Below are 23,942 nucleotides of genomic sequence, written 5' to 3'. Positions count from 1 at the left end.
TTACTAACAATATCATTATTACTATATCTGCATTAGATATGTAATATACATTTAATAACGATACCATTATTAGTATATTTGCATTAGATATGGAATATACATTTAATAACGATATCATTATTACTATATCTACATTAGATATAATGTAATATACTTGTAAGATACCTTCCTACAGATCAATGTAAATTTAGTAACAACATCATTATTACTATATCTGCATTAGATTTGTAATATACATTTAATAATAATATCATTATTAGTATATCTACATTAGATATAATGTAATATACTGATTCGTTACTACAGATCAATGTACATTTAATAACAATACAATTATTACTATACCTTCATTAGATATAATGTCATATACAGATTCCCTGATACAGATGAATGTACATTTAATAAAAATATCATTACTACTATATCTACATTAGATATAATATAATATACTGATACCTTCCTACAGATCAGTGTACATTTAATAACAATATCATTATTACTATATCCACATTAGAAATAATCTGTTCTCGACGAGAATTAGAGTTTTCGGAAAAGGCGTGGATTCCGCCTTTTCAAAGACGTGGGCGTCGAGGAGAAGATGAACGACACAGCTTAGCGGTCACTAATTGGGTATAACTTATAATTTTTACACAATGAGCCGTGAATGTAGTACTACAAAAATCACACTTGTGTTTTAATTTGGGATTACACGATTCACAGACTTCGCGGTGCAAGGCACTGAATTGAAATCAAAAATGCTCCAAACTCGAGTAAAGATAAAGCTCTTGGTTGTTGCTGTCGCTTGATAATCGCTCTCTGAATTGCTTTCGCATTAATGCCGTAACGGTTCGAATTTAGGAGTTTTAATATTGGCGAGCGCTCGGATCGGTGGTTAGACAGCGCAGCAGCGATTGCTTTTACGTATTTGATGAAGACGGGATTATCGATCCATGTTATCGACCGAGATATTCATACGAGTTTGAAGTGCGAAATTCGTACACGTACACACGTTATAAAGATGTAGAAACACCGTGGCCCCTTTCTTTGAGGTAACTCTGCACTATTCTATGCTGTAAATGCCACTTCCAGCGCAGCTGTGCAGAAGAAGAACAAGAAGAAGAAGAAATATCTCGGTATATGTGCGTGACGCCGTTTTCCTTGAGGTAAATCTGCAAATATCTCGGAAACGGTGCGAGATATGGCAAAATGAATACAGACCTTTTTTGTAGGAAATTAGATTTCTTACTATTTATGTTCTACGACGTTTTTTCATCAGATCCGTAGTTTTCGAGATATATCGAGATGATTAAAAGTTCCGAAGCCGCACCAAAATTATAAGGATGAAGAAACACTGTTGCCCCTTTCTTTGAGGTAACTCTGCACTATTCTAAGCTGTATTCACTATTTGGAGCTGTGAATGCCACTTCCAGCGCAGCTGTGCAGAAGAAGAACAAGAAGAAGAAGAAATATCTCGGAATATGTGCGTGACGCCGCTTTCCTTGAGGCAAATCTGCAAATATCTCGGAAACGGTGCGAGCTATGGCAAAATGTTAAGAGATATTTGTTGTAGGAAATTAGATTTCCTACTATTTATGTTCTATGGCATTCTCCGATCAGATCCGTAGTTTTCGAGATATATCGAGATATTTAATAGTTCCGAAGCCGCACCAACATTACAAGGATGCAGAAACACTATAGCCCCTTTCCTTGAGGTAACTCTGCACTATTCCAAGCTGTAAATGGCACTTCCAGCGCAGCTGTGCAGAAGAAGAACAAGAAGAAGAAGAAATATCTCGGTACATGTGCGTGACGCCCCTTTCCTTGAGGTAAATCTGCAAATATCTCGGAAACGTTGCGGGCTGTGGCAAAATGTTAAGAAACCTTTTCTGTAGGAAATTAAACTTCCTACTATTTATGTTCTATGACATTTTTTGATCAGATGCGTAGTTTTATTAAATATCTCGATATATCTCGAAAACTGCGCATCTGATCAAAAAATGTCATAGAACATAAATAGTAGGAAATTTAATTTCCTACAGAAAAGGTCTCTTAACATTTTGCCATAGCTCGCACCGTTTCCGAGATATTTGCAGATTTACCTCAAGGAAAGGGGCGTCACGCACATGTACCGAGATATTTCTTCTTCTTCTTGTTCTTCTTCTGCACAGCTGCGCTGGAAGTGGCATTTACAGCATAGAATAGTGCAGAGTTACCTCAAAGAAAGGGGCCACGGTGTTTCTACATCTTTATAACGTGTGTACGTGTACGAATTTCGCACTTCAAACTCGTACGAATATCTCGGTCGGTAACATGGATCGATAATCCCGTCTTCACCAAATACGTAAAAGCAATCGCTGCTGCGCTGTCTAACCACCGATCCGAGCGCTCGCCAATATTAAAACTCCTAAATTCGAACCGTTACGGCATTAATGCGAAAGCAATTCAGAGAGCGATTATCAAGCGACAGCAACAACCAAGAGCTTTATCTTTACTCGAGTTTGGAGCATTTTTAATTTCAATTCAGTGCCTTGCACCGCGAAGTCTGTGAATCGTGTAATCCCAAATTAAAACACAAGTGTGATTTTTGTAGTACTACATTCACGGCTCATTGTGTAAAAATTATAAGTTATACGCAATTAGTGACCGGTAAGCTGTGTCGTTCATCTTCTCCTCGACGCCCACGTCTTTGAAAAGGCGGAGTCCACGCCTTTTCCGAAAACTCTAATTCTCGCCGAGAACAGATTATTTCTAATGTAGATATAGTAATAATGATATTGTTATTAAATGTACACTGATCTGTAGCAAGGTATCAGTATATTACATTATATCTAATGTAGATATACTAATAATGATATTGTTATTAAATGTATATTACACACTGTTGGGGATCTTAATTACCGACGTATCGGTAACACTTACTTGGAATTAAATTAATGTCACTAACGAGGCGCTCGTTCTCGTCGCTCTTCCCACTCTACCAAACTTTCGAGCTCACCTGTGCGACCACTGATTCTCACGAGAATTATAAGAAATTCAGACGACAATGAGAACGGTTAAGTGAGAGAGAACGACAAGAGCGAGCTAAAAGCCAACTGGTTTATTGTAAAACTAAAAGATCTAACACTTTACAAATCTTACAAATCTTCAAGTCTTAACTAAACAAAAAACTACAAACTAAAGCTATAATTTAATCAATTAAGACCTAAAGCTATAATTAATTAAAAACTAGACTTTATTCTACCTAAAACCTCACTCACCATCCGATTATTCATTTTAATTTTCGAACTTTAAACACATACCTAATGTAGATATACTAATAATAATATTGTTATTAAATGTATATTATATATCTAATGCAGATATAGTAATAATGATATTATTATTAAATGTATATTACATATCGAATGTAGATATAGTAATAATGATATTTTTATTAAATGCACATTGATCTGTATTAGGGAATCAGTATATTCCATTACATCTAATGTAGATATACTAAAAATGATATTGTTATAAAATGTCTATTACAAATCTAACGCAGATATAGTAATAGTGATATTGTAACTAAATGTACACTGATCTGTAGGAAGGTACCAGTATATTACATTATATGTAATGTAGATATAGTAATAATAATATTGTTATTAAATGTACATTGATCTGTAGGAAGGTATGAGTGTATTACATTATTTCTAATGCAGATATAGTAATAACGATATTGTTACTAAATGTACATTGATCTGTAGGAAGGTATCTGTATATTGCATTATATCTAATGCAGGTATACTAATAATGATATTGTTATTAAATGCACATTGATCTGTAGTAACGAATCAGTATATTCCATTACATCTAACGTAGATATACTAATAATGATATTGTTATTAAATGTACATTGATCTGTAGTAACGAATCAGTATATTACATTATATCTAATGTAGATATACTAATAATGATATTGTTATTAAATGTATATTACATATCTAATGCAGATATAGTAATAATGATATTGTTATTAAATGTATATTGCATATCGAATGCAGATATACTAATAATGATATTATTACTAAATGTACATTGATCTGTAGGAAGGAGCCAGTATATTACATTATATCTAATGTGGATATAGTAATTATGATATTGTTATTAAATGAACACTGTTCTGTGGTAAAGAATGAGTATATCGCATTACGTCTAGTGTAGATATACTAAGAATCATATTGTGATTAAATGTATATTACATATCTAACGCAAATATAGTAATAATTATACTGTTATTAAATATATATTACATTTCTAATGCAGATATAGTAATATTGATATTGTTATTAAATGTACATAGATCTGTATGCAAGAATCAGTATATTACATTATTTCTAATGTAGATTCTGTGCGTGTGTATGTGACTGAACTCCTCCTAAACATTTTTTGATCAGATGCGCAGTTTTCGAGATATATCGAGATGTTTAAAAGCTCCAAAGCCGCACCAATATTATAAGGATGAAGAAACACTGTGGCCCCTTTCTTTGAGGTGACTCTGCACTATTGTAAGCTGTATTAACTATTCCGAACTGTAAATGCCACTTCCCGCTCAGCTGTGCAGAAGAAGAACAAGAAGATTTTTATGTAACATTTTGCCATAGCTCGCACCGGTTCGTAGATATTTGCAGATTTACCTCAAGCAAAGGGGCCACAGTGTTTCTTCATCCTTATAATGTTGGTGCGGATTCGGAACTTTTAAATATCTTGATATTTCTCGAAAACAACGCATCTGATCAAAAAAGGTCATAGTACATAAATAGTAGGACATTTAATTTCCTACAAAAAAGGTCTCTTAACATTTTGCCATAGGTCGCACCGTTTTCGAGATATTTGCAGATTTACCTCAAGGAAAGGGGCTGTTTGAGATTTGCTCGTTTATTAATTATATTTTCTTCTACATTATTGTTGTTTAAATTTACATTATACTAAAACTAATTATTTTATTCTATTAACTGTACATATTTGTTTGTATCTACTATTTATCGTTTATAAAATAAATCATATCCGACGGGCGAGCGAGGTTCGCGGTTCCCCGCCACTCGTCCTTCCCCTCACAGGTTCCCCCGGGTGGATCGAGTAGCTCGGCACCTGTAGGGGGGCGAGGCGAGACGGCGAAAGATATAAATATATCGACTCCGAGAATCCTCGCTCTCTCTCTTAGTCGGCATTGTGACAAAAGTAAACACGGGCTTATTACGAAACGCTTCTTCATCGAATTCCGTTGTAGATTAAAACGTCTACGATCCTTCTGTGCATCGTTTAAAGGGATTCCCCGAAAAACGGATTAAATACCGATCCGCGATCGCGTCGAAGTTTTTTTCACGCTCCAACGAGCAGCGTTTTTCGGAAGCTCGTCTCAATTCCTCGACCGTTTCGACGGAAAATTCGGAGCTTCAACACATTTGGTCCTTCGAGCCGGATTTTTGCCCGGCACCTCGATCCTGACCATCGCGAATCGGTACGTTGTCTTCCGGCCGTGAGTGCAGTGATCTGAGTGATCTCTTGGCGAACTGCGTCCTCAGTGCATCGAAGTACGATCCAACGGTGGCCGATCGCCCGCTGGACTTCCCGAATTGCTGGAAAAAGGGTTAAAGACTACAGTTTCTTGTGAGTTACGCTGACTTGATTTTCTTGCGTCTAATCAGAATAATCGTATTCTTTATCACGTACACGCCGTTAAACGGTCCGAATTTTCAAACCGCCAACGGTCGCGAGTTGTGACCTTTCACGCGCGTGCTGTGTACGTCCTTACGTGTCGTTAGAGAACAGTTTTTGCGGGGTGACTCATCATGTCGACGTCACTCGAAAACCTACTGCGCTCTCAAGACGACCTGGCCGGACGTATAGAGCGTTTCATGAGGAATACACTGAAGATCGGGCAAGAAAAACTTACTCTAATTATGCTGCAGCAACGGAGGCAGCTGTTAGATACTTATTGGCGTGATTTTTCGTCAACTCACAAATCTATTATTTGCGCAGCTGATAAATCAGTGCCTTACTTGAAGGAAGACGTTTTCAGCACTATTGAAAGTACTTACCTTTCGCACGTCGTGGACTTGGAGGAGAGGATTGCCCTACTCGCCCCAGACCGGAATAAGCCAGGAGACGAGAATTCTTCCGGCAAAGCGTCGTCAGGCGAACCGACTTTACCCACGATCTCGCTGCCCACGTTTTCTGGGGATCTCCTACAGTGGGAAAGTTATCGGGATCAATTCAGAGCTCTAATTCACGGCTCGAAAAAGTTAAGTAAGGTGCAAAAATTACATTATCTTAAATCTAGTCTTACAGGTGACGCAGCAAACATGCTTACCTGCACTCCGATGACGGACGGTAATTACGAGGCATCGTGGGCGTCCCTGGAGCGTCGCTACGGTAATAAAAGGATCTTAGCGGCCTCACACATGCGTCGCATCCTCACCTGTGCTCCCATAGTAAAGGCGTCCTCTCAGGAAATTAAAAGGATCCTCGACGAATTCCGCCAGTCAAGGAATGCACTCGCCGCTTTGGAGCGACCGGTGGAGTCGTGGGACGACTGGTTTTCGTTCCTCCTCACCGAAAAGCTGGATCAAACCACGAGACTCGCTTGGGAAACTTCCTTGGTTGATCCCACTACGCTTCCCCCGTTTGAGGCGTTAGTGGATTTTCTGGAAAATCGTGCTCACGCTATTATTTCTGCTCAAGGTACGAATGCGGCGACGCCCCTCCTCCAGTCCAAGGAAGGCTCCAAGCGGACACCCGTTGCAAATACTCGAACAAGGGTAACATTGACCACGAACGCCAAGGAAACAGCCAAGCCTAAGACAGCAAAAACGTGCCCGTCGTGTGCTGGCTCACACACTCTTGGCCACTGCACTAGGTTGAAGAAAATGAACCCGCAAGACCGTTTGTCGCTGGTAAAAAAGGTAGGCGTGTGTACAGCATGTCTAAATTCAGGTCATGAAGTTGCAGCCTGCAAGTCAAACTTTCGCTGCCTGGTTTGCGAGGCCAATCACCACACATCGTTACACGATGCCTTTCGGGAAGATCAACCATCGTCATCCAAGGCAAATATAATTACACCGAGCACGAGTGCTGCTTATACGGTCCGATCTCAACGGGTGATTTTGTTGGCAACCGCGCGGGTCCGCTTGGAGTCGACTGAGGGTCGCACTTTAGACGTCAGGGCTCTTTTAGATCCAGGCTCTGAGTCGTCATTTGTTAGCGAGAAGGTCGCGCAATCGCTCCAGCTACAGCGGAAAAGTGTGAGGGTGTTACTCACCGGTTATCAGGAGAAGAGCGTCGGGATGGCCAAACACGAAGTCTCCGTCGAGCTTACGTCCTGCGCAGACAGCGACTTCCGCATCACTCTTAACGCGTTGGTGACAAGGAAAGTCACCTCTCCAACTCCGTCTCATCCAGTGGAGGACCATCCATGGATTCACATGCGGGGATTGCCGCTGGCCGATCCGGAGTTTAGATTACCACGTAGAGTCGACGTACTTCTTGGAGCTGACGTTTGTGGGTACCTTTTCTTGGAAAATAAGGTAGGCCCTCCTGGAACTCCGTCGCTGGTCCGCACGCCGTTTGGATGGTCCCCTTTGGGGCCGGTTTCGACCTCCGACGATCCAGCTTCAGGGGTGGCTCGGGTGCAACTCATCCGAGGCCTGGATGATCTCCGAAACGACCTGCAAAGATTTTGGGAGCTTGAGGAGGTCCCTTCGAAATCTCCGTGGAGCCCTCAAGACACAGCTTGTGAGGAGTATTTCAAGGAAACGCACTCACGTGATGAACTAGGTCGTTACGTGGTGCGGCTCCCATTTCTGAAGGCTACACCCGAAGACATCGGAGTACCGCGACGTGCCGCTCTTCAACGGTTTCTGGCTGGCGAACGAAGATGGGAGAAGGACTCCTTTTTGCAAACATCTTATGCGGGCTTCATGGAGGAGTATCGGAGACTGGGCCACATGGAACCAGCCTCCAAGTATGATGTCGCTAACGCCAACTACCTGCCTCACCATGCAGTCTGGAAAACCACCGGGTCAGGAAATAAAAGAATTCGAGTTGTCTTTGACGGATCTTATGTTTCAGGCAACAGACCTTCGCTGAACCAGGCTCTTGCGTCAGGACCACGTCTGCAGTCCGACCTTTGGCTGGTGCTCACTCGGTGGAGGTTCCCGAGATGCGTATTTTCTACGGACATAGTAAAGATGTTCCGTCAGATAGCCGTCCATCCTGACGATCGAGATTGGCAGCGCATACTGTGGAGAGACGAAGCTGGAAACGAAGTCCGCGACTTTCGTTTAACCACGGTCACCTACGGGACAACTTCAGCCCCTTACCTTGCTCTACGAGTTCTACAACAGCTGGCAGACGATGAGGAACAACGATTTCCTTTGGGCGCAGCCATCTTGCGTCGAAATTCCTACGTGGACGACCTGTTGGCTGGAGCCGACGATCCTGCCAAGGCTGAGGAGTCTCGACAGCAGCTAATCGGCATCCTCATGGCGGGCGGGTTCCCTCTTGATAAGTGGACGCTGAACTACACGTCCCAAGGGGAACCTAGTGAAAGAGACCACAAATTCCTGCAGGCGAGCAACGACGCGGAGACGCTAGGACTGACTTGGAATGCGGTGGCAGACACGCTTACTGTTACCTCGGCCAAATCGGACCAACCGTCAACCATCCGAACTTGGACGAAACGACTCGTCCTTTCTTACACTGCTCGACTCTTCGATCCGCTTGGATGGGCCTCACCAGTACTCATACGCGCCAAAACACTACTGCAAGATCTTTGGTTGTCAGGAGCAGATTGGGACGAACCGCTTTCAGTCCGCCTGGAGGAGTCGTGGCTTCAGTTTCGTCAAGATCTGGAAGAGGTAAAGACTATCTCATTACCACGTTGGGTTAGTTACAGGGATGCGATGCACGATCACATCGAGCTGCATGGCTTTTGCGACGCCTCCGAACGAGCATACGCCGCTGCAGTCTATGTACGCTTACCAAGTACCTCCACCATGGCGAACGTGCATCTCCTCATCGCAAAAACGAAGCTCGCTCCAATCAAACTCTGCAGTATTCCGCGCTTGGAATTATGCGGAGCTCTGCTACTGGCTCGACTCATGGTGGCGGTTCGGGACGGCATACTTCCTCTACGAGCCACCTTATATGCGTGGACGGATGCATCGGTGGTACTATCCTGGGTCCAATCGCACGCTTCCAGGTGGAAGCCCTTCGTCGCACACCGCGTGGCGGAAATTCAAACGTTACTCCCAGACGTGGATTGGCGTCATCTTCGCAGCGGCGATAATCCGGCGGATTTAGCAACCAGGGGAGTTACCGTACAGGCTCTGAAGGAAGATGAGCGCTGGTGGCATGGCCCTTCGTGGCTTCAGACGCCATCCAGTGATTGGCCGTCCTCCATTCGTTCTCAGGACGATTCACTCTCGGAGCAACGATCTACCGTCCACACCATCGCAGCCGAACAGTCAGAATCTGAAAACGACTTACTATGCCGATTTTCGTCGTTGACAAAGCTAGTACGCATTACAGCTTACCTGAGACGCTTCGTGTGGAACACTCGGGGCAACGACAGCAGGCGAACGGGTTTCCTGACTTCCACGGAACTCGATGAGGCTCGAAGATGTATTCTCCGACTGAGCCAATCGGAATATTTTTCCGAAGAACTACACAATCTAAAAACAGGTAAACCGATTAAAAGTAAATCCAATGTATTAGCCTTACGGCCTGTTTTAGATGACTGCGGGATCATTCGTGTGGGTGGAAGATTGGATCATGCATCGCTCACCTACGATCAACGGCATCCAATCCTCGTTCACCGTCGGTCTAATTTGGCTGAGCTAATTGTTCGGGCAGCACACGCTCAGACTCTTCATGGTGGCCTCACGTCGACACAAAGCTTCGTCCGTCAAACGTACTGGATTCCGCAGGACCGCACTCTCCTCAAACGCATCCTAAGAAATTGCGTACGCTGTGTAAGATTCCAAGGTAACACGGGTACGCAGCAAATGGGCTCCTTACCTGCTTCACGAGTCCAGCCTGCCAGGGCCTTCCTTCGCAGTGGGGTCGACTATGCTGGCCCAATCACCCTCTGCATGTCAAAGGGTCGCGGCCAGAAGACGGTCAAGGGCTACATCGCCGTGTTCGTCTGCCTCTGCACCAAAGCTGTCCACCTGGAGCCAGTGTCCGACCTGTCTGCGTCCGCGTTTATCGCGGCCTTCCGACGGTTCGTCGCGAGGCGAGGACGCTGTGCTCACCTCTTGAGCGACAACGCGACGAATTTTCGGGGTGCAGATGCGCAGTTGAAATCTATGTTCAAACGAGCTTCTGAATTTTACAGGGAGGTTGCTGAGCTAATCGCCAACGAAGGAACAAATTGGGAATTTATTCCACCCTACTCACCTCACTTTGGCGGCCTGTGGGAGGCGGCGGTGAAATCCGCGAAGAGGCATCTTCTTCGGTCAGTAGAGGGTCACAGGCTGACCTTCGAAGAACTGACAACATTATTGTGCCAGGTGGAAGCGTGTTTAAATTCACGACCGTTATCACCACTCACGGACGACCCCAAAGACTTCTCCGCACTAACACCGAATCACCTCATTACGGGTCACTCACTGTCGGCGATTCCGGAATCACCGGAAAATTTAAATTTCGACGGAGGACACAAAAGGTGGGCCCTCGTACAAAAATTAATTGAACATTTTTGGCGTAGGTGGAGTAAAGAATATCTGGGCCAACTGCAACACCTTCCGAAGTGGCGGAAGGCGCTTCCTAACCTCCAACTCGGAACCCTCGTCTTGCTAAAGGAGGACTCGACACCACCAACTAAATGGCCGATGGCGCGCGTCGTGAAGGTCCACGAGGGAAAAGATGGCCTAACACGTGTGGCGACCGTCCAGACTGCTACCAGACTGACCACACGTGCAATCACACGGTTGATTCCACTCGTGTCGCCGAATGATACGGACAACGCTACGGCTAAGAAGACGTCTCATGATACGTCTGTCACGGCGGGCGGCGGCACTCTACCGGCAGACGAGCAGTGACGCAGTAGCAACCGCCGATTCTTGGAAACAATCACGTCGTTGCCGTTCCGACAACGAGGCGGGCGGCATGTTTGAGATTTGCTCGTTTATTAATTATATTTTCTTCTACATTATTGTTGTTTAAATTTACATTATACTAAAACTAATTATTTTATTCTATTAACTGTACATATTTGTTTGTATCTACTATTTATCGTTTATAAAATAAATCATATCCGACGGGCGAGCGAGGTTCGCGGTTCCCCGCCACTCGTCCTTCCCCTCACAGGTTCCCCCGGGTGGATCGAGTAGCTCGGCACCTGTAGGGGGGCGAGGCGAGACGGCGAAAGATATAAATATATCGATTCCGAGAATCCTCGCTCTCTCTCTTAGTCGGCATTGTGACAAAAGTAAACACGGGCTTATTACGAAACGCTTCTTCATCGAATTCCGTTGTAGATTAAAACGTCTACGATCCTTCTGTGCATCGTTTAAAGGGATTCCCCGAAAAACGGATTAAATACCGATCCGCGATCGCGTCGAAGTTTTTTTCACGCTCCAACGAGCAGCGTTTTTCGGAAGCTCGTCTCAATTCCTCGACCGTTTCGACGGAAAATTCGGAGCTTCAAAACAGGGGCGTCACGCACATGTTCCGAGATATTTCTTCTTCTTCTTTTTCTTCTTCTGCACAGCTGCGCTGGAAGTGGCATTTAAAGCTGGGAATATTGAATACAACTTAGAATAGTGCAGAGTTACCTCAAAGAAAGGGGCCACAGTGTTTCTTCTTCCTTACCTAATCGGTAAGACGTTCGTTTTGAACGGCTGTTTATTGTCGTTTGGAGTGACGACGCTGGCCGATTGTGTTGTCTTGCAAGGCCCCAATATGGGTCTCTCTTCTTTTCTCTGAATCGATGCATGCTGCCCAGTTGCCTGGTTGTTGGAAAGTCCCTGTACGAGAGTGCATACAAGCCTGTTTATTTACTGCCGGATTTGCGCGCGTGGCGGAAACTTCGATGCTTGCGAGGCGTGCTTTGATTTATCCTTATACATCTTTCGGTGTAAATTTTTATTCCTTTTGCATTTGTATGGACGCAATCGCTTACAATTTACAATTTGCAATTTACAGTTTGCAATCTATGTGTTCAAAAGTGTTCGAGATTGTAAGGAGGTCTTGAGTTTGCGATTGAGAACCGGTTCGGAATGTAGGATCGGCAGTGAGACGGCAATTGAAAATGAATGCACTTGAGATTGCACAAAACAAACAATGTATATTTACAGGCACAAATACACTATGTACAGTGTTTACAATAAATTGTGCGTTGCACGAATTTATGATGACCGTAGATCGTAAAGATTCACCCGCGTCGCGGAGAATTTGCGATTGGGATTGCGCTGTATTAAAACCATGTGTTGGTTCAACACGTGGTCACCACGAAATTCTACTAGTTTCGTGGATTTGCACGAACTAGATTAACCGTGAGTTCGCGTTGGCCGTCGGCACAGAATTCGCGTTGCGATGCTGAGTTCTTTAGAATCGAAATTCGTTAATTGCACTAGAAATATTTGGAATCAGTACTGCACGTGTTTACCGTAACGATACAAAACCGTAATGGCCGAATCACTAGCTTCGTCGTAGCAAGAGCCGTTGGCTTCTTTCCGGTGGCGTCAAGCTCGGTGATTGGTCAGCCTGACCGGCATCCAAGGTGGCTGCCGGTCGCGCTGAAGAGTGCTGCCGCGATTCGTGTGGCGACGGTTGAAATTAACGCATTTTCGAACACTATGACTTATAACCGTATAATCTATAATTTATATAGTAGGGGGGATTGAGCCAATAAGGCCTACGGTTATATTTAGTTGGAATATAACTCATTTGCTGTATTTATTATTTTACATTATATTACATTTCATTACATTACATTACATTATGTCGGCTATGTATGTCGGTTATGTTGGTTACGTATGTTGCGCGTTACACACTTTCTGTAGTTCCCAATTTGTGAATATCCTTAGCTGTTTTACCTGCATTCAGTTTACGTACATTCATTCATTTATTATTCATTCATTCCTTCATTTTGATGTTGATTGATTAAAGCTATACATTGATCTGATTCGATTTTTCTTGATTTATTGATTCATTTCTGCTTCACATTTCATTTCTGCTAGTTGCCTGTTACCATGATTTATTCTAGTTTCATTGATTTATTATTTTATTTTACTAACTAATATTATTTGACCGAGAGTTGTTTTTATTGGGCTCACGGGACTTTCCTGATCGCATGCGTTGTTGACGTCGTTTGACTTTACTGGTTGATTTTGTCTAAGTTAAATGTTTTATTCTATTTATTTATTCGGCCCTTCGTTCTGTGGCGATTCCTGATTCCGTTGATTCTGTTGTTCTGTTGTTTTGTATAATCTGTTTTTTGCGGCGCGATATGTAGTAATACAGTGTGTCCTGCAATCTGCGCAATCTGTGGATCTTATTCGGGTTGATTCATTTGATTTCATTTTATTTTTCCTTATTGTTTGTAATTTGTAATTTATATGTAATTTATATTTATTTCATTCCACCCTATTACAAACGTATGATTCATATTTATATATAATAAATAACCGTAGTATTGATTTTACTAACTGATTTATCTTCCATCTTGATCTGTCTGGAAGTTTGATTTCATGTTCGTGTGCTTTATACCATCGTGAAAGTACTGTATATCAGACTTATCTTTGATGATAAGTTTGATGGTAAGTATGGATTCCTAGGATTGCGCGGCTGCACGATGGATGGTTTTGCAGTCGATAACTGTGTGTACCGGGTAACTGGCGCGTGGTAGGTAATTGCTGCGCGGCAGATAATTGGTCTGTGGATAACCGTTACGGAATTGTTACGGAGCGAGCGGCCGAGTATTATGTGGTGGATGGAATATTTGCGGTTGGTAATATCTCTGGTGCTGCGGTTGGTTACCGACTAGGGATAGCTTTACGGCTTATCTTCGGGCAGTATTGCATGCTTTACTTATTACAATGCGTTTTGCTATCGTTATCTTTCGAAGGTACCTTACTTCTGGTTTCCATCGCGGTGATTTATTGAAAGTTGTTGAAGTATTTTCGCTTTTATTTCCGCTTTCCGCTTTTGAACGTTTATATATTCTGTATAATTAGTTGATTAATTTGATGATTTGGTGGTTAATTTGATGGTCGATAATCATTATGGTATGGACTAGGGAATTCGAACACTAGGTATCTATGTTCTTTATGGTTTATGGTCGCGCTCTTTATTTTACTTCGCCCGGTTTCCTATCTTAGTTGACGTTGACATGGTCATCGGTCATCTATGATGTGATGTGATACGAAGTGTTAAGTGATAAGTGTCAATTGAACTGAATTAGTTAATTAATTGAATTGAATTTATTGAAATTATTGAATTTTGAATTTTCTAATTTAAATTTTGTATTTATTCGTGCGAATGTGATTGCTGTGACAGTGCGCGTACTAATGTGCTACGCTCGGAGGTATTGTATTGTAGTGTAATTGCAGTGTATTTGTTAATGTGGTATCATTAGCTCCGTTTTGTGCATTTTATGCACTCTGTGCATTTATATTACTTACTATTATATATTATATATTATATACTATATTATGTTATATTATATTATGTTATATTGTATTATAGTATTGTTATTGTATTGTATTATACCATGATCATATTGTATTATTTTATTTATGTTATTAATGTTATTACATCCAAGCTACGTTCAATCTACGTTCAATTGCGTTCAGCCTGCGTTCAATCTGTGACCATTGTAGGCATTGAATATATTATATGTTATATTATAATATTATTATTTTATACCTTGGGTTGTGTCCAGTTATTCAGCTATATTAGTTAGCTCTGTTAGGCTATACTTAACCAGTATTCTGTATTAAATTGTATTGTATTGCATTATTATTATATAACTTCCTAACTTTCTCTTCCATTATATTATTATAATTGAGTAAGTAAATGTACAGAGTAATTAACAATGGCATATGGCATATCGAATTGCATTGAATTAAATTACTGGATACAGATTATTAATATGTGTCTGCTTTATTTTACCTGCTGTGATTATAGCTGTGGTTATATCTGTGATGATTATATATGCGATTATATTTGCGGTTATATTTATTTGACTTAGTTTAATGGGTCTTGTATTATGGAATTTAGAAGAGTCTATCTGGATTGGATGGGTTAATGAGTTTATATCATATGCGTATATTGCGTTTATAATCCCTTTGCATATTTTAAGGGTGGGTTTGATTCTGATTCTGGTTTCTTGTTTCTTAGTTCTTAGGTCCTTAGTTCCTCTTGTAGTATCATGCATTGTTTCTAAGCTTTCGGGGGTTGTTTGGGCTCCCAGGCATTGTCAATTAATTGTAGACTATAAGATGTATCATATATCCCTTAGCAATTTAGATATGAATGACGTGTAACGACATTGGTTTGTTGGTTTATTGGTTTATTGTTCGCCGTTCACTATTCACTATCCTTATTCTTTTCTTATTTTTATTCTTGGTCACTTGACATGTTTCACTGACTTCTTCTTCAATTGAGTGTTACGTTTTACGTTCCATGTTCCTATAATATTATTCACTGCTCTTTTGTAGCTCTTCGTACCCCCCCCCCCCCCCCTCAGGATAATGTTTTGCATACTATGTTTAATTCAATTCTAGTGCAGCTGTGACAGTTGTGAATCTGTGTATTTTGAATACTTACAGTACTTTATGCAATCTTTTGTACATTAATTACCCTTTCTTAATTACAATTCTGATTCTGATTTTGATTCTGATTTGGAAAGTGTTAGTTCAGTATTGGTTAATACGGCTGGTGCTCAGGGAGGCATACGCTGCGGTAGTCCGTTCTGCATGATACAATGTCTTTATGGTTTTCTATACATACATATATGCGTTATGGTTCCTTAAATTCTTGGAATTTCTTGACCGTGGATCTGATATGACTTTCTTATAGGAGTGTCTGGCTTGGTTTAGCACCTATATGCCTTTTCTATTAATTGGTATTAAAGGGGGTTTAATGGAACTGCATCCTTTAAACTGACTATGGTATGAGGAGTTTAATTAATTATCTACATTGGTATACTTATTAAATTGATTATATTTGGAGTGTTTTCGTTACATATTATACATACACATATGTTCATAGTAATTTTGATCTATTGTAGTGTAGTTTAGTTTTCTTGTACCTTTATATTATGATTTAGTAGTAATATGGTTGTATGTGGGGTTAATTATTGATTAGTTTTCACCACGCGCTGTATTGTATCGACTTACCTGTATCAGTATTAATATTAATACCATACTTATCGGAGCGGTATTATAATCCACTAACAATATAATCTACTCAATTTATAACTATTTGAATTGTTTGATCTGCCTTATGGTTTATGCCGATTGAGGTCTCATGTGCTCCCCATATTATATCAGATGGGTATTCTCTTCTCCTGTTATCCGTTAATTACACTCTACCTCCACTTCCATTGGCTGGCGTTAGGGCTTCCTGCAAATAGACTAGAATTATGTTACATTTTACATTTAATACTATGGTTAGTTTCTGATGTTATCAGTTCTGTCTCTTCCTATTATTCTCATTATGAGGTATATGTTGCTACTTGTCTTTATTGATGATTTGCTCGCAATAATTTCTAATTGTTTTTTATTGTCTTCATTTGATCATTGATTGTACTCCATCACGTTCGCTTGCCAACCACGTTGAGGTTGTGGTCGCTTAAATGTTCCTGCAAGTAAATTTAAGTAACTTAATAGTTTCAATGAATGGTTTCAATTATTAGTATTACATTACGCTCACCTATTTATTTTCTTCCCAGCTTACTTTCTGGTTATACCCTATATTCTATATTTTATACTGTACCTTATTTACCTTTACCTCTGATAATAATTAGTAGCATTCTATGTTATGTTATTGTTGCGACGGCGAGAAGTTCCCGCTCTTTCGACGCATCGACCGCTTCTTGATGTATCGATAGAGCCATCGACTGCCCCGTCCGAAACTGTCGTCGGGTCATAACGTGAAGCTATCCCTTGTTTCGGGCGGAAACACGTCACCGGATGCTTGAGGTCTCTTAGACAACCGCGCGTCTTTTTAAATATCAGATTGTATCGGGAAGCCGACCTGTACGGATCTATTGCTAAACCAATTGTGTAACTGAAATATAGACAGTCTGGTTTGCTCCTGGTGTATTCATTTAACTATGGAAAGCGCGAGCTCCACTCCCCGGCGCAACATTATGTTTGCTTCCCTTCTCTCATGGCTGGCTTGCTATTTGCTATCTGTCTGGCGACTTTATTTTACTTTACGGTTCACATCCTTGGTTTATTTCATCTCAAATTTATGGTTTATCTTGAGTTTAATTTTATGTGATTGTATTGTGCGCTAGTGTTGAATGTTAAATATTCCTCTTCTGCTATTTGGCTGCTCGGCTGTATGTATGTATGTTTGACGTTTTAGGTTTTGGAGGTTTTGTTGGTCATTTGCTTATGTCCAGTTCACATATGCTCGCTTGCCTGCTTGCGTGCAATAGTACTCATGTTTACTTCACAGTTTCTCACGTTCTCATATTGCTTACTGTTTCTTTTACTGTTAACTATTCATTAACTGCTCTATTGCATTAGATGCATTAGATGCATATATATATTTATTTCCCGTTGTATTTGTGATTTGATTTAACCAGTTTTAGTATGTTTAGTATGCTTATTATGACAGCTGTTATTGAATGTATGGGCTCCTCTACTCTATTCATGGGCTTCATGTGCTCATTAATTCCTATTCATTATTCATTATTTATTTATTCATTCACTCATTCATTTATTCATTTATTTATTCATTTATTCTTTACTCATTATTTATTCATTATTTATCGTTGCATATTTGGGGCATTCGAAGCGCTACTCGAAGCGCTATGCTTGTCATGAGCGTGTGTGTGTGTGTGTAAAGCATGTATGGTACAGGTCATCGAAGATTGCAGCCTACCAAGATGTGGCACAGTCAACCGGGGAAAGGACTCGCCCCGGGCCCTGGCTGTGCTGAAGAGCAAGCCCTGTTAAAACAGATGAACACATGGCGTGACCACCCGTTGAGCAGAAGCTCCGGTTCCTGGTCGTGGCCGAAGAAAAATCCTGTGCCTTATCGTACAGGTTGAAAATGTCCTTCCGCTGGATCGGAGGTGCAACGGCGTGGATCCGCAGATGCCCCATGTGCCTAGCGCATGGCGTTTTTACGGGCGGCAGCAATAACGCGAAATGCGTTGAAGTGCCGAAGCGTCGTTGTGGCTATACGCTTGTATTCCTTTATGAATTCTAACGAGTGAAAAGGTGCCGGCGGCCCACGTTAGGGGAGAGGTTGTAGTGGGTAGTATATCCAGCCCCGGGAGTGCCCACTTTGGGCTGCCCGTCTAGGTCGCCCCTTCAGGGCTGTGGCCTACTCTTGTGCTAAACCCAACCCTTAAGGGATGGGTTGCCAGGTTGCCCCCTTCTGGCGTTGCCTCTTTGGGTTTGCCCTCACCTCACGGGCGCCAGGCTGCCCCTTCAGGGCGGACATGAGTCCCACACTGCCCGGGTCCCCTCTAGCCGAATAGACGAAAAGGGGAACCAACCCGCGCGTGCGCAAACGCATTTCCTCTTCGAACTGAACCAAAAAAAAAAAAAAAAAAAGTAGCCAAGTGTACTGGCTGGGCGGGGAGGTGATACCCCGACGTGGCGCGTCCCCAGGTGGCCTCCCTTGCCAGTAAGGCCTGGGTCGGAGAGGCGAAAAGGTAGCTGCAGCCTCGTTCAGTTCTCCAGGGGCCAGGCTGCGTGGCGGTCGGGTGCGGGTAGCGAACCCGGAGTGCCCAAGCAATTACACCGTAACCCAGTGGTCACGTTTCGCTGTAACGGGGGGCTTGCCTTCATTGGCCGGCCCGCATGGATGACAACCGCTATAAAATATCTCTAGCCCCAAGCTGCGGTACGCGGTGATGAGGGCGCCCCTGGGGTCTGCGCCAGGGGCGGCTGATGGGTGCATCAGTCTCTAGCGGCCAACCCCGGGGTATCTGGCGACCCTCCGGGTGTACTAGCCTTACCCGGGTAAAGCGGGTCTGCCCGGGTGGACCCACAGACCGACCCACTCGTGGGAACACTATGGATGACTTGAAACTAAAAACGCCAACAACAACAACAAACACTGGACGGGACGTACCGACGACGACTGCGGCTGTTCAACAGGACGTGAGACGTGAAACGGGCTCGGAGGATATGGTGCAGCCCAGCACTAGCAGGGTAACGGATGCGCGCCGCTTATCCGTCCGATTAACTAGGGCGGATGTGGAGTGGCCTCCCCTGAGGCCGGTAGAAGGAGGGGCCGGAGTTTCCCCGGCGGCCTCTGATGCCCCCGCATCCAGAGAGAGTGAGGCGGACTGGGACTCGGACGAGTTACTCTCCTCGGCAGTATCTCTGGAGGCACGGCGCACGAGCAAGAGGGGTCGCCCGCCGACCACGGCCCAGTACGTGTGGGTCGCGGCGGCTAAGCAGAGAGTCCTGGATGTCCAGCGCCGGGAACTTGACCTGCTGGAGGAGAGAAGGGTGCTCTATCCTAACGAGGACCCTATAGAACCGAGTCGGGGTATCAGGTCCCTCTCAGACCCTGAGGACCTGGCGGAGGAAGTCAAGTCCCCACGTGCGACCTTATTGCGCAGTCCTTGAAGTTCTGTCGCGACACTGACAAGGTCGCGGGCGTCTCCAAGGGGCTGAAAGGGACATTTGTTCGCAAGCTGAGGATGGCCCCCCGCTACCTTAAGGCCATCCACACGGAAGCGGGAATCAGGGCAGCATCTGCCAGGGCCGATAAAGAGGTCAAGGAGCTTCGCGAACAGCTGAAGCTGCGGGAGGAACGAGTGGCTGCCCAGGAGGCCCAAATCAACATCCTGCAAAATAGCCTGGCAGACATTACGTGCAGGGTCGCTGCCACCGAGGTGCCGGCGCCTGAAGGCCCCGGCTCGCCGTTGTCTGGCGAAGAGGCGGGCAGGAAAAGGAGGAAGGACGCAGTCGAAGCTTCCGACTTACCGTCTTGCCCGCCTGAATGTCCCGTGGTGCAAGTCCCAATCCCAGCTGCTGCACCTGGCAAAGAGGAGGGGAAGGTTGGTGGCCTCGAGCCCGACCTGATGAGGGGATTTGCGGCTATCCTCGAAAAGGGCCTGTCGGGGCTCCGGGCGGAGTTCAAAGCCGCTATTGCAGCCGTCCAGCCCCCGCCTAAGAGGGCGGAACATGTTAAGGGGGGAGCTGCGGCTGCAACCATCCCCTCTGCATCGAGGAAGGAAGCTGAAAGGCGGGTGCGGAATAGGACCCTGCCTGCCACGGAGCAGTTGCCGGGGCCTTCCTCAGCACCCGACCAACCGGCATCATTTGTGGAGGCTAGAATGGCCCGGATTGTCGAAGAACATCGTAGGACGGTGGATGGGACCTGGGTGACGGTGGTCGGCCGCCACGCTAAAGCTGCAGAGAAGAAGGCGGCAGCGGCCAAGGCCCCTCCCTCCCAGAGCTCCAAGGTGGTTGCGCAGAAGGGGCAGAAGAGAGGGGCGGCACCGGTGGTTAAGGGGCAACGGGCCCAACCAGCCAGGCAGAAGGCTCCCCGCCCTCCTCGTACTGCGGCGGTCACCATCAACGTAGCTGCCGAGGCTAAGGTCTCATACGCCGTGGCCATGCTCATGACCCGGGAGCGGGTCAAGTTGGAGGAGCTGGGCATCACGGCGTTGATGCCCAGAAGAGCTCGGACCGGTGGCTTGGTCCTCGAGTTACGTGGGGAGGACAGGACGGAGAAAGCTGCCAAGTTGGCTGACCGACTCCGCCAGGTGTTCAGTGGCACCGAGGTGAGGGTTGTCCGCCCCATAAAAATGGGCGAGGTCAGGGTGACCGCTCTCGACGACTCGGTCACCCCGGCGGAGGTGGCGGCCGCATTGGCCGCTGCGGGGGGTTGCTCCACTGAAGAAATTAAAATGGGGGAGATTTGCACCTGCCCCCAAAGGATGGGGACTGTCTGGGCGAGATGCCCTCTAGCGGCACGCAAAAAGTTATCCGCCTCTAGGAGGGTTCTGGTCGGGTGGTCCTCGGCCAGAATACAGGCGCTACCACCGCGGCCATTGCAGTGCTATCGCTGCCTGCAAAGAGGGCATGTTAGGCAGCGATGCACCTGCGAAGCTGATAGGTCCGACCGCTGCTATGCGTGCGGAGAGTCGGGCCACGTGGCCAGCAAGTGTAGCGCCACCCCGCGATGCCCCCTCTGTGCGGACCTGGGGCGGCCCGCGGGACATCGATTGGGGGCCAAAGGTTGTGCCACCTCCTCCTCCCAGCGGAAGAAGAAGAGTGCTGTTGAAGGGGCAGGAACAGCCCCCAAGGAATAGGCATCAAGGACCAAGCCTGCGGAGTCGACGAAGGGGGGCAAGAAAAATCCCCCTGCCAAATCGGCGAGTAAAAATGCCGCGGAGGCGGCTCGTAAAGCCTAGGTATGTGGCCCAAGGGCCCTATACTTCAGGTCAACTTGAACCACTCGGCCAGGGCTCAGGACATGTTGTTCCAAACCCTGGACGAGTGGAAGGCTGGGTTGTCGGTGGCCGCGGAGCCGTAGCGAGTCCGCGACAGACCAGATTGGTTCGGGGACGAGGACGGCTCCGTGGCGATTATTGGCACCGCCGTACCCCCACACCCCGCCCCACTGGAACGGGGCCGGAGGTTCGTCGCCGTGCTGTGGGGTGAAATAGCGGTGGTGGGGCTCTATGCCCCGCCCAGATGGCCTCTCGCGCAATATGAACAGTACCTGGACCGGGTGGGGGGCTTTGTCTCCCGTTGTTCTCCCCGGCCAGTGCTAGTCCTCGGGGACTTTAATGCCCATGCGTCACTTTGGGGCTCCCCGAGGACAGACGCGAGAGGCAGGGCGGTCGTAAATTGGGCGGCGGAGCTAGGACTCCACCTGCTCAATGTGGGGTCCGTTAGCAGCTGTGTGCGTGCCAAGGGGGAGTCTATAGTCGATCTGTCTTTCGCTACTCCCCTGGCCGCGCGTATGGTACAGAGATGGAGGGTGGTGGAAGAGGCGGTCACACTTAGTGACCATCTATACATCCGCCTCGACCTTACCACCACCACCCGTCGCCCCTCTGGACCACCACCGCTACGATGGGCGCTGAAGAGGATGGACGAGGACGTGCTGATGGCTGCAGCCCTCGCTCTGGCCTCGCTGCCAACACCTGCCGGGCCGGTCGCGGACATTGGGGCGGAGGTAGAATGGTTCCGGGGAGCCATGAAGGCGGTGTGCGACGCCGCCATGCCCTGGACCAAGAACCTCCCCAGTCGGGCCGCCTACTGGTGGACGGGCGAAATTGGTGATCTGAGACTAGATTGTCTCGCAGCCCGTCGCCAGTGGCAAAGGGCCCGCAGAAGAAGGACATTCCGCGACCCAGCGAGGGAGGAGGATCTGTACGGGCAGTACCGAGTTTTGGAGACTGCCCTACAGGCAGCCATCTCTCCAGAAGGTGTGGCCCCCGATGGCGGCGGAGTTTGGCACGTAGGGGGAGGGCCAAAGCTAGACCCTCCCCCGAGCAAGGCGGCGTCAACGCGCCATGGGTGTTTGGGCCCCGGTGTTGTTCGTCAGAGGTCCCGGGGCCCTTTCCAACACACAGCGTAGGCCACCATGGGGGTTTTAGCCGGTAAAAATCCGGCACTACCCTCGGCTCCTCCCCAGGAGGGCTGGGAGCGTCTTTTGAACATTTCCCCCACGTAAAAAAAAAAAAAAAAGGTTTCAGGGGAAATCCATTGTGGATCTGGGCTGGGCGTCCCCTGTGGCCGGGCGCATGGTGCAAAATTGGCGGGTGGCGGCGAGGGAGACGCTGAGTGATCATCTATACATCACCTTCATCTGCTCCCACCCCGCCGCCCCCAGGCAGGCGCGTGGCCTTATTATAGCTAACGGCGGGTTTCACGTGCATGGGCGCGACTTGGCCACACTCCTTGGACGTTGACTGATGGCTGATCCACTGACCTGTTTTTATCATCACCCGCAAGCGGGCGGCGGAATTCGCTCGTCGCTCGTCCGCATGTTCCTCCCATCTCTCGATGAGGCGCTTCGCCTCCAACGAGTGGCTCACGCGGTTCGGGTGATCTCTGACCTGCTGAAGTCTCAATTATACTCTAATTTCAATTATGCAACTGCTTGGGCAAGCAGCTAGGGAAATAACCAACTGCGATTAGCGGCTCATCAACGGTTGAATCCATGCAATCTTAAATCTGATTTCTAGCTCACATATGTACCTAAAACCAGAGTACGAAACCTCTCATAACTCTAATGTAACCTTTCACTCTGTGAACATCGTTTCTAGCATTCTGCTGATCCTAAGTCCTGAAATAGTGATCAGCAGCCTATTTTGTGAACTTACATTTATGGCCCCTTAGCTTCAACTCCCACGTTAATACAAAAATCAATTTACGAATCCCTCTCAACTTCTAATCACTAGTATAGATTCATAATTATGAATTATGAATTATCAACTCTAGCTCCCTGTTGTCCTTAATTTGGAAATGTTGAACTATAACATACTCTTTTATGCAAACTACATTCTATCAACCTAAATATAATTGCATTTCCTGCGCTGCACGACTGTCAGTCGACAACCTCAAACTCCAGGCTCATCATGTTCGTGTTCTGGTTCTTTGCTGGGCTATGATTTGAAATATGGAATTGAATTTCCCCTGGAGGCGGGGGTTACAGAATACGTCTCCAGCCTCCCTGGCTTCTCGTAAAAGGCGACTAAAACGGGACGTCGCGCGGAGTCTCTCCAGATTGGCGCC

General features: G+C 45.6%; 2 protein-coding genes across 2 annotated transcripts; both read left to right on the top strand.

Annotated features, from left to right (window-relative positions):
• Positions 1-6,443: 6,443 nt before the first annotated feature.
• Positions 6,444-8,257, top strand: LOC123988105. The gene is made up of 2 exons (XM_046286951.1): positions 6,444-8,059; positions 8,110-8,257. Exons 1-2 carry the CDS (start codon positions 6,444-6,446, stop codon positions 8,255-8,257), a joined length of 1,764 nt encoding a protein of 587 aa, XP_046142907.1.
• A 337-nt stretch (positions 8,258-8,594) lies between these two features.
• On the top strand, positions 8,595-11,084 carry LOC123988104. The gene is made up of 2 exons (XM_046286950.1): positions 8,595-8,897; positions 9,775-11,084. The coding sequence occupies exons 1-2, from the start codon at positions 8,765-8,767 to the stop codon at positions 11,082-11,084; spliced, it is 1,443 nt and encodes a 480-aa protein (XP_046142906.1). The 5' UTR covers positions 8,595-8,764.
• Positions 11,085-23,942: the final 12,858 nt, after the last annotated feature.

Source organism: Osmia bicornis, chromosome 9 (assembly GCF_907164935.1).
Source record: "Osmia bicornis bicornis chromosome 9, iOsmBic2.1, whole genome shotgun sequence".
NCBI classification, from domain to species: domain Eukaryota; kingdom Metazoa; phylum Arthropoda; class Insecta; order Hymenoptera; family Megachilidae; genus Osmia; species Osmia bicornis.
Note: the sequence above shows the minus strand (reverse complement) of the source record. Positions and strands in the feature narration are given on the sequence as shown.

Coding starts and splice junctions, on each gene's coding strand:
- LOC123988105 (XM_046286951.1), top strand. CDS start 6,444: ATGCGTCGCATCCTCACCTGTGCTCCCATAGTAAAGGCGTCCTCTCAG. Junction 8,060..8,109: donor GCAGTCTGGAAAACCACCGG/GTCAGGAAATAA, acceptor CTTATGTTTCAG/GCAACAGACCTTCGCTGAAC.
- LOC123988104 (XM_046286950.1), top strand. CDS start 8,765: ATGGGCCTCACCAGTACTCATACGCGCCAAAACACTACTGCAAGATCT. Junction 8,898..9,774: donor TTCGTCAAGATCTGGAAGAG/GTAAAGACTATC, acceptor GGCCTGTTTTAG/ATGACTGCGGGATCATTCGT.